The sequence below is a fragment of the Desmodus rotundus genome, chromosome 6 (assembly GCF_022682495.2).
Source record: "Desmodus rotundus isolate HL8 chromosome 6, HLdesRot8A.1, whole genome shotgun sequence".
Classification (NCBI taxonomy): Eukaryota; Metazoa; Chordata; class Mammalia; order Chiroptera; family Phyllostomidae; genus Desmodus; species Desmodus rotundus.
The window spans coordinates 70,804,388-70,822,545 of record NC_071392.1 but is presented as its reverse complement, the minus strand read 5'-3'; the positions used below and the strand labels follow the sequence as shown (position 1 = coordinate 70,822,545).

Genomic DNA, 18,158 nt, shown 5'->3' with positions numbered 1-18,158 from the left:
AGCCCCCAAGTTTCAGCTGGTCACAGCCTATCCAGGTCGAGCCTATACATCCAAGCCTGCCTTGTACCTAAGTGTGCCTATGTGACAAAATCTGAACTAACATTATATAAGTGGAAAAGTTGTGTGCAGTGTCCAGGTCATCTCCTTAAAAGTGAGCTGTTTTCCCAAGTCTTCTCCCCTTGCCTCCTTCCTGCTGGCTGGGAAATAGTCCCTTCTGAAAGTTCTGTGTCAAGATGGCAAAGCCACCCTGCTGTGCCTGGGCCACACGCTCTGAAATGTTGTAAGAGAAAGAAATGAACTTCCTTCCAAGTCGTTGTTGTTTGTTTGCTTTGTGTATCTGTGCTTTGTTGTTGTTGATGTTGTTACAAAACCTTCGCCTGTACCCTAATTATAAGAGATTGTCCAGTGAATCTGCACTTAGGAAGGCTGAAAGCTCCCACACGGGGCAAGAGTAAGCAAGAAGGAGTCAGATGAAATGGCTCCAGGCTGTGGTGACCCTATTTATTTAACAAGTTATGTCCAGGGGCAGAACTCCTGTCCAGATTTTCCTCCTACGTCTGCTGATGACCCCTCTACAACCCCCAGGTCACGACTCAAGGGCAACTATCTCTTTGATTGTTTCACAGATTTAGTGCTTTCTTATTTCCCTAATTTGCTTTGAATATACATCTTTCCTAAAGTATTTGTAACACTAATTTTCTATTTAAATCACATCTAGCTCTCCTACTAGACTCTTTGAAAGAAAGAAGATTATTCCATTCATTTTTATGTCCATGCTGCCTAGCACAGTGCCTGACTTATTGTAACTTCTCAATAAATGTTGGTTGTATTGATGTTGTTGAATTAACGTTGCCAAATGTAAGTATTTTATTAGTGTTCATGACTTTCCTACGTTTTCTGTTAACTATACCTAGGGTGTTTTTAAAATTCTAGTGATTTCTCTGTGAACAGGAGCTGTGGTAGTGTGTGCTAGCTATGACCACAGCTCATGGTGCTTTATTCTTTCTCTTGCCCTACACACACGTGCACACACAAATTTCACAGTAGCCCTCCTCTCCTGAGCATTCATTATGGGACAGGAGTTTAGAATATTTATATTGTGTCTAATTTTTATAATAATTCTGCATGATAGGTGGTATATTTTCATTTTACCCAGAGGAAACTGAGGCCCATAATTGCAATCTCATAGCTAGGATTTAAATCTATATAATAATACTACACTGTATATTTGCAAGTTGATAAAAAAGTAGATCTTAAAAGCTCTCATCATAAGAAAAAAATTGAGTTGATATAAGTTAACTAAACTAACAGTAATCATTTTGCAATGTATACATGTATAAAGCATATCATATGCCTTAAAGAAATACAATGTTGTAAGTCAATTATATCTCAATAAATCTGGGAGAAAATAAATCTACAGAACTCAGATACCAAGGCCCAAATTCTTACTCTGCAACCTCATATCTCTAAGAGAAAGGAATTGTTGTCTCTGGTCATTTGTAGTGAATATCATTTCCTTCTGCAAACAGACATGTCAACAAAGAGCAGAATACACAAGACTGGGAAGAAGCAATAAATGACACCTTTAGATTTATTATTATTCCTTTGTTGTATCAAAGCAGTGAGCCCCATATAGGGGCCCAGAACTGCATCTGAGTACTAGGGATCTGCTGGCTCCTCTTCCTTCCAGATTGACTTCATTGTCCTGATGCGAAGCTGGAGTCTCTTTGGAATCCCCTTTCTTCCTCTTTCCTCTGGCTATATACCAACCATGCAATCCTCCTTTCAGTTGGACTCTACTTAGAGAATATTTCTTTAGAAATTTTAGTTTCATAAAACTAGTTTGGATGCCTCCTGGTTAGCTGGTGCTGAAGGATCTTTCACATTTGACCTCTTTGTGGGGTAGAAAAATAAAATCTTAGGACAGGTGAGATGGGAGATAAGGGAAGAACATAGGGAATGGAAGAAGATGAGGTCACATAATTTTAGCCAATACATAGTGCTTTCCAATAAATATTTATTATTTGTTTCAAACTTTAAAAGTTCTAGAAAAAAGGTCATTTACCAATCAAAAGAGGTGTCTCTCCTTTGTCATTTTTGGTGTTTGGCCATATTCCCTTTTCCAGTAAAGTTCTTACATTTTCCACCAGACCAGCTTTGACTGCCAAAGTCAAGGGTGTTTCCCCATCAGAGGTCTTGAACTCCCAGAGTGTCTTATAGGATGCTGAGATGTGAAAGCATTGTGTAAAGTTAAAAATCTTATTTAAAGGATACCACACAGATCAGAACAACACAATATTATGTATATTAGACTGAACAAAGTCGATTGATGGGAAAGCGAAGACTAAAGGAGATGTGAGTATAAGTAGATAGGCATGGGCTTGCTAATCAAGTTGACAACTAAAAAACACCAACATCTGTGCTTCAAAGTGTTCTTTTTATACAAAAAGTGGGTTGTAAATTCTCATTTCTTGATAAATTGTAAATTAACTTCCCAATCCTTAGTGTTATTATTTAAATTGCATCTGAAATTGGTTTTTGTCAAATGAAGTCTGTGAGTGTGGGAATGAGAATACATTTGACTGAATGTATCCTCTGAGAATATGTTAGGTATACTAAGCTTATTATCATCTTCTATATTTGCCTGTCTGTCTAGCTATCTATTTTCTTTAGCTGGCTAGCTGGCTGGATAGTTAGTCATGAAATATACATATATATTATATATATCATTATCTTCTAGAACATAGAACTAGGGAGCAACACTGAAGGTTGAAAGATAGAGCACTCTCAGAGTGTTTTATATTGTAAGATACTGAGGTAGAAAAATACTGTGCTAGAACATGAAAATTAATATTAATATTTAAGCTTGAGTCAATTACCATATTTATTAATATTAATATTATGAAAAAAACAATGTAATATAAGGACAAATATGATAAGTACTACTTGTGTTATATAATAATCTTTTGGACACTATTAACTTAAGAGATAGTTCAAAATGAAAAACTAAAAACTGACTTCCAAAAGCAAAAAGACTTATATTCAAATCAATTGACTCATGCTATATACAAACTTTTATCACTTTTAAGTGATAACTACATCTTCCTGCCAACCTGTGTCACAATCTTAGAAGGATGCAAGGGGTGGAACCTGAGACAAAATGTGTGATTTTTGTACCCTATGTTTAAAACATGGGTATAGCCTTTTCCCAATTTCAAATAATCTTGTATTCTGCTTCTTATTTTTGCTTGTTACATCTATTGAGGACACTCCCTTCTACATTCTTGTTTCAGTTTGGTCAAAGGGGTTTTATGTTCTCTTACCATCCAGAACAATTTCAAGTATTTGTTGAATGGGTTGTACAACAGCTTCATGCAATGGAAACCATCCTTTTTCATCAGCTTCATCTAATGCATATTTATATTTCACATACTCCTGGAGCTCAAGAATGTGGCCTAAAGTAAACACATGGGCTGATAACAAATCTCTGTCTTCGCTTGATGAAATCTCTAATTCACCCCAAGGTAGGCAATACACTCACTTACCTCGTTTTATGGCCTCTACAAGTTTTCTGTTTTGATCACTTAGTGGTACAAATCTTCCAGAGAAAGAAACATAAGCCATAATTATAAAAGTGATATACTCCAAGCAACAAAAAATTTAATTTGTACTGAGTTCTGCATGCAATTTTAATAACCAAGATTTAGAGGACATGCACACAACTGATTTCATCCACTTAAAAATACAATATCTATAAGTCAGGTGTAGAGTATATTTTTGAATTCATTAGACCTAGGAACATCAGTGAAGATGACAAAATATAAGATTATAACACTGTCTCTGAAATTAGTTCTAAGCAGCAAAGAAGGAGTAAATAACTGGAGTGAGAGGAGGGGTTCGCATTTCATGCTTTGTTATCCTGAGGAGGCCAATTAGCCTCTTTGAGTGGTGGTTTCTTCATCTGCAAACTTGGGAATAAATAGGAAGACTTCTTTCCACTTTAAAAATTCTATGCTCAATAAATGTTTGTTGCTTTAAACTTAATGATTGCTAATTAATGATGGCTCATTTGAGAGTTTATGATCCACCCTACATGTTAGTCTTGATCAACTCATCCGCAAGTGAAAACAGGCTGAGCATTTATAGAGCAAACTCCCAGTCATGGCCAGCAGGTCATGATTTTAAGCCGCATGGCAATTCTCTGGTGTGTGTGTTTCTTCAAAGGAAACAAAGTATTTCATAACAAATTGATTTAACTCTATCAAGTAGACATATTTGCTGGCATTCTAGGCCTGTAATTGCCTTCCCGGGAACTCTAAAGTTCTAAAACCTGTTGAAGATAAGGGAAAAATTAAGGAGATAGAAATTTAAATGTAATATATCCATTTTATAAAAGCTCAGAAGTAATAATTTGATAGCACTAAATCTATTCAAAAATCACTGCTAAATTTCAGAATACAGGATTGTAAATACTATAATACAATGTAAAGGTAAACTAAAGTTTATTATTTTAGTCTGAAGAAGAGTATGTGTTGCTCAAGACAGAAATTTACTTTTGCAATTTTAGATTCTATAACCCCGGCTAACATAAAACATCAATTTTATGTATAATTAGTTAACTTCTATCACTTGAAAAATAGATAATGAAATAGGCTCTAGTTTATATAGTACTTTGCCATATATCATAGAAGGCCTCAGCACTTTTCCCATTCACTGAACATATGGGCTAAGTGGGTTAGCATTATCCCTCACATATTAAAGATGCAAAACTGGAATACATTACTTACAAAGGTTGCCTAAGTCAGTAGCAGAATGTGGTCTAGAATATACAGAACAGACTTTGGTACACATACCTATACATTAGCTGTATAACTGTACTTATAAATTTGCTTAAATTTATTGTCCTTTTTTTCCATTAATTTAGAAAATAGGCCATATTTTCTAAACTGAACATGTACAACTGAATTCAACTAGAAATTTCCCCTCTCGGTTATTTCCATCTTCTGCCTGAGTTGAGGATTTGTGGAAGATGAGACTGCTAAACCTGTCACAATGGCCCTTATAAAGCTGTTTGATTCTCTATCAGAAAAGAAGAGTGATCATTTTCCTGGAGGAAGAGTCAGGAAACATTTATTTCATCTTACAACAAAATGACTGTTATGAAGAAATCTTGTTGAGAGTAGTCAATTTGTTACCTTTCACGATAAAATTCAGTCTTGCTGGCTTCAATGGATTCTTGAATACTGAGCTGAATGTCATAACTTGTGAGATGGTCTTCATCAGGGTCATCATTAGTATCCATGACTAAATAGAATTTTGAAAAAAACAATTCTTATGATCGGCAAATGGCACAGAACACCATATAGAGTTAATGTGAAATATGCAAAATGAAAAACTAAAATGTATTCACCTTTTTCCATTTAACAAATGCAATTAAGATTTTAATCCATATTATATATATCAAGCCCATTCTAATGCTCGAAGCTTTTAATTATCCACCCTTTGGGTGTCTGTATTTTCTAATTTTGACTTTCTTTTCAGTAATGACTACAGTTGGGCTTATAAGAATTCACTTTTTCCATGTTTCTGACTTACAAGACTTTCGGCCCATCAGTTTCCTCAAGACACTCTTCTCCACAGCACATTAGAAGTTTAAAACTCTAATCAAGAAGAAGACAGTGTAGAGAACAGTGAACTTTTCATACTCTTTACTTTCCATTTTGTGTTTGCTGTGCTTGCTGATTTACTGATTAATTCCTTTTTTCACACCAGCAATGGCTTCAGACTGCCTTGAATTACAGTTATTTTTGCATTTGTGTTTAACTTCTTTGAACAGACTATGTTTTTCATGTTTGCTTTGCAAGTTCTTCACATATTTGTGTTGTGTATTCTCATTTGGACTATTAGTTTTATGAGTAAAAACAAACTTTCTTTTTCCTTTATGTCTAATCTCTCTATTCCACTCCTAGGCAACCACAGCAAATGGCTGTCCTCAGTGGTCACTGGAAAAAATTTGTTGACTCATTAGTAGCAGAAAAGCACTGAGTCCTTCAGACAGCAGAATTAGATGATGAAGCTAAACCTGTGGCATTGCCTGTTGCCTTTCTCTCTAATATCACTGTGGTGATAGGGGATTGCATGGCTCTGGGATTAGTAATGGGATACAGAGCCTTTCACCTATTTAAATCACTGGCTTAAGTCTAAACCTGTTTGAAATTTGGGCTTCCAGGACATGAGATACCACAGACTCCTTAGACAACTGAGTTGATCTGTGGAAAAATTTTTTATGTCCTTTCAATGACCATCAGGAAGAAGTTATCTAAGACTCTTAACTGGTTTGCATACCTAATGACGACAGGGTAGAAATGGTGAGGAAACTCCTACTGCACAAAACAACCCCCACCTGACACAAGCTGTCTCCAAGCTTTTACTGACAGCATGGGATGAAGTGAAGATCTGTGTGCAGGTGCACTAAGGTGTCAGACAATCAAAGGCACATCATTAGAATAGATGTAGAGACCTTGAGATGCAATGAGAAGGGCTAGAAGAGAGTTATCTATCTGCACCTTAAACTCAAAATGATTCGACTCAATCCCAGTTGAAGGTTGGCAACAGTCTATTGCCAGACTGTATTTAAAATTTTTTAAAAATTAAAAAAAAGAAAGATGGTTCTATAATAGGACTTATCAAATGTTTTCAGGTTTCTTTTATTAGTTAGAAGAAGCTCCATTTCTGCAATAGAATTATGTTTCTGTTGATTTCTCAAAAATAAAATAAAAACAAAATAAAAGATTTATAAAAGGGAAAAAATAAAAAATAAAATAAAATCATCTTTAAGATAGATACCAACCAGGTATCTGAAGAAAGGTCAAATAACATTTTAATACCATTGAAGACCTATTTACAGGTACCCCACCTCTAAGTCTAGAAACATTAGTTGACTCTTTCTAAATAATAATTTGCCAACATTGTTCTGGAGAAACCCACTAGTGACATTTATTTATTCTCCACCAATAGCTGATTTACAAAATAATCAAGGCAATTATATTAGACAGTCATTTTAGTTAAAGTACTGGTTAACCTTGGCCTTGGCCAGGTTGCTCAATTGGTTAGAAGGTCATCCTGCTATGCCAAGGTTGTGGGTTTGATCCCTGGTCAGGACACATAAAAGAAGCAACCAGTGAGTGCATAAATAAGTGGAACAACAAATCAAAGTCTCTTTCTCTCTCCATCCCCTCTCTAAAATAAATAAATAAATAAATAAATAAATAAACAAACAAACAACAACAACAAAGCAGACTTCCAGCCAAGATGGAGGCATAGGTAGATATACTTTGCCTCCTCACACAACCAAAAGAAGGACAACCTCAAAGTTAAAAACAAAAATTAACCAGAATTGTCAGGAAATCAAACTGTATGGAAGTCTGACAACCAAGCAGTTAAATAGGAAACATTTATCCAGACCAGTAGGAGGGATGGAGATGGGCAGCTGGGGCAGAGAGGACTCATGGCAAGGCAGTGGATGGAGAACCGGGTGAGGCAGCAGCTGGCAGAGCAGGCAGTTGAACACTTGCATGTGGATAAACCAGGAGGAACAAGTGGGGAGCCAGACAGACCACACAATGCAGGGACCCGGCACAGAGAAATAAAGCCTTAAAACTTCTGACTGAAAAAATCTGTGGGGTATGAGGTGGCAGGAGAAGCTCCCAGCCTCACAAGAAAGCTCATTGGAGAGACCCACATGGTCCTAGAATGTACACAAAACTACCCACCTGGGAATCAGCACCAGAAGGGCCCAATTTACTTGTGGGTAGTGGGGGAGGTGACTGAAAGCAGCCAAGAGCTGAGCAAGTGGCATTGTTCCCTCTCAGACCCCTCCCCCACATAGAGCTCCACAACGCAGCCATGTGGTTTGTCCTGCCATGATGAATACCTAAGGATCTGCTCTTTACTACGTAACAGGTGCACTGAGACAAGAAAATATGGCCTCAGTGAAAGAACAGATCAAAGCTCCAGAAAAAAATACAACTAAGTGATGAAGAGTTAGCTAACCTATCAGATGCAGAGTGCAAAACACTGGTAATCAGGATGCTCAAAGAAATGGTGGAGTATGGTCACAAAATAGAGGAAAAAGTGAACACTATGAAAGGTGAAATAAAGGGAACCAACAGTGAAGGGAAGAAAACTGGGACTCAGATCAACGGTTTGGAGCACATGGAAGAAATAAACATTCAACCAGAACAGAATGAAGAAAAAATAATTCAAAAAAATGAGAGGCTTAGTAGTCTCTGGGACAATTTTAAAGTTTCCAACATCCAAATCATAGGGGTGCCAGAAGGAGAAAGGAAGAGTGAGAAATTTAAAATTTACTTGAACAAATAATGAAGGAGAATTTCCCTAATCTGGAAAAGGAAATAGACTTCCAGGAAATCCCAGAAGCTCAGAGAGTCCCAAAGTAGTTGGACCCAAGGAAGCACATACCAAGGCACATCATAATTACATTAACCAAGATAAAAGAGAAGGGGAGAATCTTGAAAGCAGCAAGAGAAAAGGACACAGTTACCTACAAAGGAGTTCCCATAAGACTGTCAGCTGATTTCTCAAAAGAAATCTTGCAGGCAAGAACGGGCTTGAAAGAAGTATTCCAAGTCATGAAAGGCAAGGACCTACATCCAAGATTACCCAGCAAAGCTATCATTTAGAATGGAAGGGCAGATAAAGTGCTTCCCAGATTAAGTCAAGTTAAAGGAGTTCATCATCACCAAGCCCTTATTATATGAAATGTTAAAGGGACTTATCTAAAAAAAAGATCAAAAATATGAACAGTAAAATGACAAAAAACTCACAACTATCAACAAGCAAACCTAAAAAAACAAACTAAGCAAACAACTTGAACAGGAACAGATTCACAGAAATAGAGGTCACATGGAGGGTTATCAGCGGGGAGGAGGAGGAGGAAAGTAGTAGGTACAAAATAGACACGAGGAGGTTAAGAACAGTGTGGGAAATGGAAAAGCCAAAGAACTTCTATGTATGACCCATAGACGTGAACTAAGGCAGAGGAATGATGGTGGGGTGGAAGGTACAGGGTGGAGGGGAGTAAAGGGGAGAAAACAATGGAACAACTATAATAGCATAATCAATAAAATATATTTTAGAAAATAAAAATAAATATAAAAGCAATGGTTAACCTCGTTTAGGGTCAGGAACACACTTGATGAAAGCAATGGATTCTCTCTCCAGAGGAATGCATGCCTACACACAATTTTGCATAAAATTTTAAAGAATTCATGTATCCTCTAAGGCTTTATGTATCCCAGGAAAAGAACCATTAAATTAAAAATTGTCAAATGCTAAATGTTATTATTCCATTATCAATAATTATTAGTTTACAGATGGGCTGAGTAAAATCCTAGGTTTAGATAATGGGAAAAGGGAAAGTTTGGCGATCACGTAAATTTTAGATTATCTTCAGTAATAATAAGAATGGTGATTATAAAAATAGTCATAAATTATTGGGTGACTGTGATGTTTCTAGCACCATGCAAAGCACTTTGCAATCACTGCCTTGCTTTAAAATCCTCCATTCTACTTTTAGGCTGTGAATGAGAAGGAGGTCACATATTAAACCTGACAGTTCAGAGGAAGCCTGCATGGAGGTCTTGCAAACTCAGAGACCTAAAGTAACCACATAGGATGGTCTGAAATTAAAACTTCTTAACTAAAGGCAAGTCATGGTGGGTAGTCATGTACTAGGCCAGTACTCTTCCCTAATAAAGGTCAATCTTTACCTTCACTGAGGCCATCTATCTATTGTCTTTTTTGCATCTACAAAACATACCTTTGAAATGTCAAGGTGATTTCCTTTTCCAGGCCCCTCAGGGAACAAACACTGCACCAAAGCAGGAGACCACCCATCCCTTCACTGTTGCTGTTGTCATGTTAATTGTTGACTGTTAATTATCTTGTACCCATCTATGTAAAGAAGGCTGTGTCTGTTCTTTTTACTTTTATCCAATCCCAGAGATTTCCCTGCTTTGTTCTCTCCTGCCTCCCTAATCTATCACCAGTGTATTTCTTGGTACCCCCTTACGTCTTCTCCTTTGATTTTGATGTATAAAATATGTGGTAATGCTGCCATTTTCTGGAGCATTTTCTCAATCCACTGATATTTTGCTTCCCAGCAATTGTCATCCATTTGGCTCAATACACTCATAAAAATTTTCACAGGGTTGGACATTTCTTATACTGACAATGTATTACAGATTCATTGTGTATAAGTGAAAACTGGAGGGTTAGGAGGTGTAAAAAAAACCCACCCACTGTTATAGAGCTAATAAGTAGAGTATGGACAAAATACGGGTAACTCTGTTTTTAAGGTCTTTCCTAAGCTGCAGAAGAACAACCCACAGTCTGTGTCCCTTAAAAGAAAACTCTCTGATCTTGCTCTTAACAGCCAGCTCTTGATGACAATGACTTCCAAAAATAAAAAGTCGCTTTCAGGAACACATAAATCTTTATCTTTGGCTCCGTGAGACAAGGCTTTGTGTTGCTTAGGATGGTCTGAGGTGCCCTAAACTTTCCTTCATTCTGTGCTTCTGTTTGGAGCTTACACATTACTGTCTAAAAAATAGGATCAACATGCCAGTTGGTGCCTGATTCAAGGGGTCAGGAGGTTGGGATGATGTTGCAAAGTGTGACGTAGGAGTGAACCTGGGTGCTTCCATGTTGCAAGGAAAGGATTCGTGTCTATAAATATCACCCCGCCCCCAGCACCTGTCCCATCAGTGCAATCCTGTTACATCAGTGAGAGTTTCTGCCCTTTAGAGTGTATTGTTCCATCTTCCCATATCCCTTTTTTTAAGTGTGTTTTATTGATTATGCTATTACAGTTGTCCCGTTTTTTTCTTCCCTTTATTCCCCTCCACGCTGCACCCCCTCCCACCAGCATTCCCCCCCTTAGTTCATGTGCATGGGTCGTACATATAAGTTCTTTGGCTTCTCCATTTCCTATAATAATCTTAACCTCCCTCTATGCCACGAGCACCAGACAGGTCCCCAGTGTGGAATCAGCATCTGTTGGAATAGCTACGTGGGGTGGGGATGATGGCAGAGGGTCTAAGCCTGAGTCTAGTGGGAGATGATAAGGATAAGAAAAGAGCAATACAGTAAAATTTGGTTCTGTTCTCAATTTTATACAAGGCCAGCCCATATCCAAACCCCGAGGAAATTTTCAATTTTCTTTTACCTTGAAACTGCAATTGTTCTCGAGTGATGAGTCCCTTTGTTGGAGGTCCCAGAGAGGGTCATCAGGATCTGTCCTATCAGAGGAGCGGCAATAATTACAAGGCACTTTAATTTTTTGGTTTTGTTAAGGAAATAGTTATATACAAAACAATGTGTATTCTCATTTTCTGCATTTTGACCATTCATATGTGTAAGCTTATAACTTTGGTGGCTACACACTTTCATTTTCTCAGAATCTTGTAGCACAGTGGCAAATCAGATAAATGACTTCATTAGGCTGATTTCAGCAAGAGTCAACGAGTCCCCCAGAGATTTGGAGGAGAGGCAAAACTCTGTCAGAACTGGGTTCCACCCCAAGACGCAGGTCACTTTTATTTACAAGTCATAAGTTACAGCAACTCCTTCTTCACGGTATTTGCCTTTTCTTCCTCCCCGCAACCCCAGGTGAAATTTTTTTTTGTATTTTTCAATTACAGTTTACATTCAACATTACTTTGTCTTAGTTTTAGGTGTACAGATTAGTGGTTAGATAATCATATACTTTACAAAGTGCTCTCTCTGATATTTCAAATACCCACTTAGCACCATATATAGTTATTGTAATATTATTGATTATATTCCCTATGCTGTACTTTACATCCATGACTGTTTTGTAACTACCAGTGTGTACTTCTTAATCCTTTCCCCTTTTCCACCCAGCCCCTCAAGCACCTCTCTAGCAACCATCAGTGTAAAGAACAAACTAAACCAATATACAAAATTGAGACAAACTCATAGACACAGAGAACAGACTGATTGTATTTGCTTTTTCTATTAGAGAGAAATTCTGTGGATAACAGAGATAACTAGACAAGTTCAAACAGCATCTTTGAGAGAATCACTTGCTCTGCTAACACACACACACACACACACACACAATCTTAGTCCAGAAAATTAATGCTACTCTTATATTGCCTCAAAGTGATACAGCTCAACATTTTACAAATGATATAAACAGGCAAAATGGACATATTGGTCTCCAGAATTCATATCACATACCAGATACCACATCTGGTATGTGATAGGAATTCACTAAGTATTTGCTGAATGAATGAAAAAGTGGATGATCACATATACACTACTGTAAAAATTAGCAAAAGAGTAGGTTAACCTTGTGTTTTCTTTCTATGTCATACATATGTTTTGGCCAAGTTCATTTCCAATTTTGGGACTGCATTAATTAAGGCTTAATTTCTATGTAAATATGCTACTGATAAAAATTGTCTTACCAGTTTTGCTTATATCTAGTTTCATATTACCAAATTAGACATTTTTAGTCTCCACTATTGATTTCCAAGTCAAATTCAATTATGACAGAGATATAGAAAGATGCATACTATCTTTTGAAAAAGACACATGGAAAGAAAAGGAATTTTAGGTTCACAAGTATGTAGATTTCTTGAGGAATGTCAATGTAGAATAGAAAAGAATAGAGCAAGGATGACCCATGAAGAGGCAAATTATTAATAAATGTGCCCTTATCACAAGCTAGGTGATAATGTGATTTCTAAAAAGCCATACCCTTTGTCTGTAATTCTAAATCTAAGAATCTTATAAAGTAATCAGAGATATGGAAAGAAATTTGTTTGTGAAAATATTCATCTCAGCCATATTTAAAATGACAATGCATTAGAAACAATATAAAATGTCCAATGAGAGGGAATTTCTATAAGATTTGTTTCTATAAGATTTATTGAAACAATAGAAAACTATAATAGTTATTAAAATTCATATCCTTTAAGAATATTTGATGTCATGGATAAAGCTTTGTGTAAGAGAATGATGTTCATTTAATCAGGCATGACCAGCCTCTTTGAAGGGACTAAGATTGACTTCATGGAGCCAAAGCTTACAAAACCTTCCAGAAAACTGGCCTGGCATCTGGCTCACAGGCTGAGCCTCATAGGTGGTGAGATAGGTACTTCTAGACAAGCCAGAGACCTTGATGACTGTGAGAAGAGTAAAAATTTCCCACATTTCTAGTCAAGCAGGTGAAACCTGGTGGAGGGAGTTTCTTGGAGCAGGGAAGAGCAGAAATCTGAAAGACGAATCCATTTACCCTGAGTCATCCAAGCCGTGGCTTCATTATCTAAGTTATTGTGTCTGCTTGCATGAAACCAATCATTTATTTTCCACTAATTAGTGAGTGGCAGCTCCAGAGGAAGGCGAGGCCAGGTACAGACCATAAAATAGCTAAATTTGGCTTGTACAACTGAGTTGTGGCGTAAGTGAAAATGTTTTGGCTACATTCATTAGCCACAATAACAAAATTAATTATCTCTAGACCTTAATAAAAAGTATTGTATATGTATATATGTATACCTATTTGTATATGTACATACATATATTCATCTACATGTATATATTCCTTCTCTGTAAATATTTGTTCCACTGAATGGTATATTCTGTTTGACATGGCAGAAGGTCCTGACTGGTGCTCCAGTCAAATCTTTTCGTTTGAAACTCACTCAAAAAACGATGAGCCTTTGCATTTCTTCATATTTATTTTGAATTCTTGTCCAGGACATTGATTTCTTTCTGGTGGAGACAACTGTCTGTGGTAGTTTATTCTTCATTCAAATCCTGCCCACCTACATTAGCTGCCTCAATAGCTGTGTCTGATGTGTTACAAGTGGTCAACAAACATTATCAGTTAATATTCTGTAACTGAACTCCTCTGGAATGGTGAGATAGAATTTTAAATCTTTTGGGCCAGTTTTAGCTCCATTCCTCCCCCTTGAGCAAGCACTCTGACACACTCATAATCTCCCTCTCCTTCCTTTTCTTTAGAATCACCAGACTTCACAGTTAAAGTCCATTAGGTGGCCCCAGCAGTAAATTCCACTTAACACATGCCCAACGAGTAATTTTCCAGTCTCAGCCTGAACACCACAAAGTGACAAGAAGCTTACTCTATCACCACACTGCCCTTTATCTTGGGCCAACTATGACAGTTAGGAAAAACATTTAAGTTGAGTCCATCTCCTCAAATCACTTTTCTGTGATCCTAGTTTTATTCCTCAGAGCTACCCTGAGAAAAATGTTCCTCTGCCACGTGACTGCCCTTCAAATATCTCCCAAGAAGGTTGTCAGGTCTCCACCGAGTGTTCTCCTCCCAAGGTGGGAAACTGCCCTTCCTAAGACGTGGGTTACCTCCCTCCACCATCTCCACTGCTTTCCTGTAAACACACTTGTTCAACACCCATCTCTTTCCAAGAGAGGCTCTGGACCATGGGCTCTGCAGGCAGCTGCGGTCAAATAAACATATCAATAAGCAGGTGTAACTATCTTCCTTTCCCCAGGATCTATAAGAGGAGACTAAAAAAAAAAAAGGAATTTATTTGTGGAAAAATTGTGTATATTTTCTTACATGTTTAAACTTCAGTCATCTTCCAAGCACTCTCCATTTGAGGCAATACACGTACCGAGACATTTTCTCCACTGCTCAAAACAGTTTATGAACTTGTCGATTTTGATGTCTTTTTGCTTCTGCAGTTTTTTGTTTCATGTCTTCCACATTGACAAAACATTTCCCTTTGAGGACATTTTTTATCCGGGGAAACAAAAGAATTCACTTGGGGTGAGATCAAGTGAATAGGGAGTGTGGAGCATGGGGATCATGCTGTTTTTGGCCAAAAACTGCTGAACACTCAGGGAGGTGTGGGCAGGTGTGCTTGTAAATCACCCATCATACAATGGGCAGACTGCTGAGTCTTCCAAAAAACTTCACTGAAATCATACACAGCTTCTCCCAACAATACCAGCTGGTACACAATACCAGCTGATACAGATGGGTTCCTAGAACACTCACCTAGTGGGGGAATCCTGTACTACAAGGGGCCTGCCCTCCAGAAGATAATTCCATTTTGGGGGGATCCCCCCTCATATTAATGTAGCCCAAGCTAAGATGAATTGGGGGGCTCTCATGTCACACACTTGATTCATTCCCTGTTGCCCCAAATTCTACAAGTCATATTTTACCCACATTATAGCTGTGCAATTCTGTGCAGAACTCTATTTAATTCTATTCCATTTTATTTATTTATTTATTTACTTACTTACTTACTTATAGATTTGACCTTTATTGCATCTAATACATTTTGTATCCCTCCAAGTTTTGTTCTATCTGCAAATATATTTGCGTGTTTCCTCTGTGTCTATCTGGTCCATTAATAATGATAATGTTGTGTCGTGACCAGTGTGGCTCAGTTGGTTGAGTGTCATCCCACAAAGTGAAAGGTTGCCAGCGCGATTCCTGGTCAGGACACATGGCTGGGTTGCTGGCCTGCCTGGTTGGGGCACGTGTGAGAGACAACCAGTCCATTCACAACCAATTGATGTTTCTCTCACACATTGATATTTGTCTTTCTTTGTCCTCCCTTCCCCTTTCTCTGAAAGTAAATAAATAAAATCTTTGAAAAATCATAATGATAAATGTAGAACAGAAACTGGCAAAGGACAGAGGCCCTCAGCAATTATCACTTTTTTCCTAAGGATTTTCAGAACGTCCTACCTGCTCATGCAAAAATAGGTATTCCATACTTGCTATGTTCCAGTCACTGGGTTAGACACCAGACAGTGGGATCCATGCACTCAGAGAGTGTGCTGCCTTTAAATAACACATTCTAGACTTTTCCCAGAAACAATCTTAATCTCTTCCTTCCCCTTCCTTCTGAGTTTTTGTAGAATCAAGCACACAGCAGGTCCTTAACAATTATTATAAAAATCATCTATTGAGAGCTTACCTGTGACATGCATTATGTTAAATACATTAAATTATGTTATTTAATTTCTACAACACCACGTTTCCTCCCAATTTACAGACGAGAAAACTGAGCGAGCACAGACTGGTTAGGTAATTTGTGTAAACCCAGTCGTTTGACACGCGTGCCACACAGGTTAACGGCTACAGTATACCCTGACAACTCCTCCACTCTCGTGGAATTAATGAAAAGAGGGTCTTATTTTATAATCTTAACATTCATAAGCCTCAGAAAAGTTTTCTAAAAGGGTTGAGCAAATAACCAAAAACCTATCAAATAACCCCGGTAGAAATATAAATATTTTAGGTAAATTTTCTTTTGAGGTATTCCCATAAAAACAACAGAAGTTTAAAATTATATTTTATGGCAATAATGTTCTCAACACAAAGCAGTATCAGAACTTCCCATCCACATCACTGCTATTTCATAGAAATCATTTCATTTTAGACATAGAGTCTTTCTTAGCAGTTATTTGTTTATTTACGAACCAGATGGGTGATGGTATCAGACACATTCTAAGGACTTTCCAGCCTCCAGACTTTATTATTTAATTTGCAAAAGCAAATTTCCAATTCTATTGAGTTCCTTTTCTTCTACTGATTTAAAAGAATTTAAGGATTTTTTTATCAATATAAAGCAGCCATCTTTTAATAGAGATTTATTTTAATTATTGATGAAAATCATTAACTCTTTTTTTTCAGAAACCAGGTCTAGATAAGACCCTTCTGGGATTCCATACTGTGTGTACTGAAACTTCCTATGAGCCTATTTATTTTTGATCTGCTTTTCTCTTTATAGTATTTTTATTATGATCAATAATTATGTAATTGAGTTAATATTCTATAAATAAAAACAAACAAACAAAAACAACAAACAAAAAAACCTCTGGTTTTATTTTGTAATTTAAAAGGCCCTAGACAGGCAAACCCACAGGTGGTCAACTGGAAAGATAGTAATGAGAAGCTACCACAATACGTATTTCCATCTGTTTAAAATATTTTTAATACTAAACTACTTAATAAGCTACTTGGTGAGGTACAGATCAAATATTTCATAATCTCACCTTTTGGAATGATCGTCTTGTCATTCTTATTCAGGGCCTTGCCTTCCTAAACCAGAGGAAGTGCCTATGAGCCAATGTGTTCCTCTGTGTATCTAAAATTAAGTTCCCAGTTGGTGGTTAAATTAAGATCTGACCTTGTACAACTGAAACATAAGTGGTTCCTGGCACACAGTGAAGCATTACCCCATGACTTCTCCAGACTCTCATCAAAAGAAACACAAACCCGCAGAGGTATAATAAGATTAGCTGTGTCCTGATTGGTTCAAAGAGGTCTCATGAAAACAAATGATCTGCCAACCCAGCTGCAATGAGGGTTCCTGCTGAAGGAACAAAGCAAGACCATGTAAATGGAATTAAACCATATTTTTAAATTAGTTGTTCGAGAGACATTAAATCCATGAGTCTGTGTACCTGTAGATCCAAATCCACTCTTCATCAATCTTAACACACTATTTCTCATTCTTATCTTTTAGACTCCTGTCAATCTCATTAAGTATAATGTTATTGTCATACAAATTTACTGTCTTTCCTTTGACTTGCAGGTAATAGCTGCTGATCTGAGAGACAAGTAAGACAGTCAGCGGCATCTAATCTGATGGAGAATCTTTAGAGTACCTCATAGAACATGAATAGTCAAAACAGTGAGTAGCAGATGTGAAGCAAACATAAAATCAGGATTTAAATTGGGGAGAATCATTTGTTTCTATTTAAAAAAACAGTAAAGTTCAGTATCTTAACCAATATTCTAATGAAAATAATCTCTCTTAAATGCGTTTCCACGTGGCAATCCTCAGATTAACTCAGGCTGCTGTCAGCATTCGCAGAGCCGGCTGGCTTCTCTCCCCCGCACTCCACGGAAACAGCTCTTCCTAGGGGACTCAGTGACCTCCCAGTGTCTCGGGAGGATCGACACTCTTCATTTGTGATTTTTCAGGCCCTGTCTTGGATTCACCGCCATTCATCCCTTTCTTTTTCCTGAAGCTTTCTACTCCCTAGGCTTGGAGGAGCACTGTGTGCTTTGTTTTGGGCTTGTTATTTATTTTATT

General features: G+C 37.4%; 1 protein-coding gene across 2 annotated transcripts in view; it reads right to left on the bottom strand.

Moving 5' to 3' along the window:
* Positions 1-17,193, bottom strand: part of ASB15 (ankyrin repeat and SOCS box containing 15) — a 41,242-nt gene extending 24,049 nt beyond the window's left edge. Inside the window, exons 1-6 of one of the 2 annotated variants that reach the window (XM_045191185.2) lie at positions 17,113-17,193; positions 11,249-11,321; positions 5,196-5,304; positions 3,546-3,598; positions 3,324-3,455; positions 2,066-2,224 (exon numbers count right to left, since the gene is read on the bottom strand). In XM_045191185.2, coding sequence (XP_045047120.1) covers positions 2,066-2,224; positions 3,324-3,455; positions 3,546-3,598; positions 5,196-5,302 — 451 coding nt within the window. In that variant the 5' untranslated portion in view covers positions 5,303-5,304; positions 11,249-11,321; positions 17,113-17,193. The remainder of the gene's footprint in view (positions 1-2,065; positions 2,225-3,323; positions 3,456-3,545; positions 3,599-5,195; positions 5,305-11,248; positions 11,322-17,112) is intronic. The other variant, XM_024555179.3, reaches the window with a different exon arrangement.
* Positions 17,194-18,158: the final 965 nt, after the last annotated feature.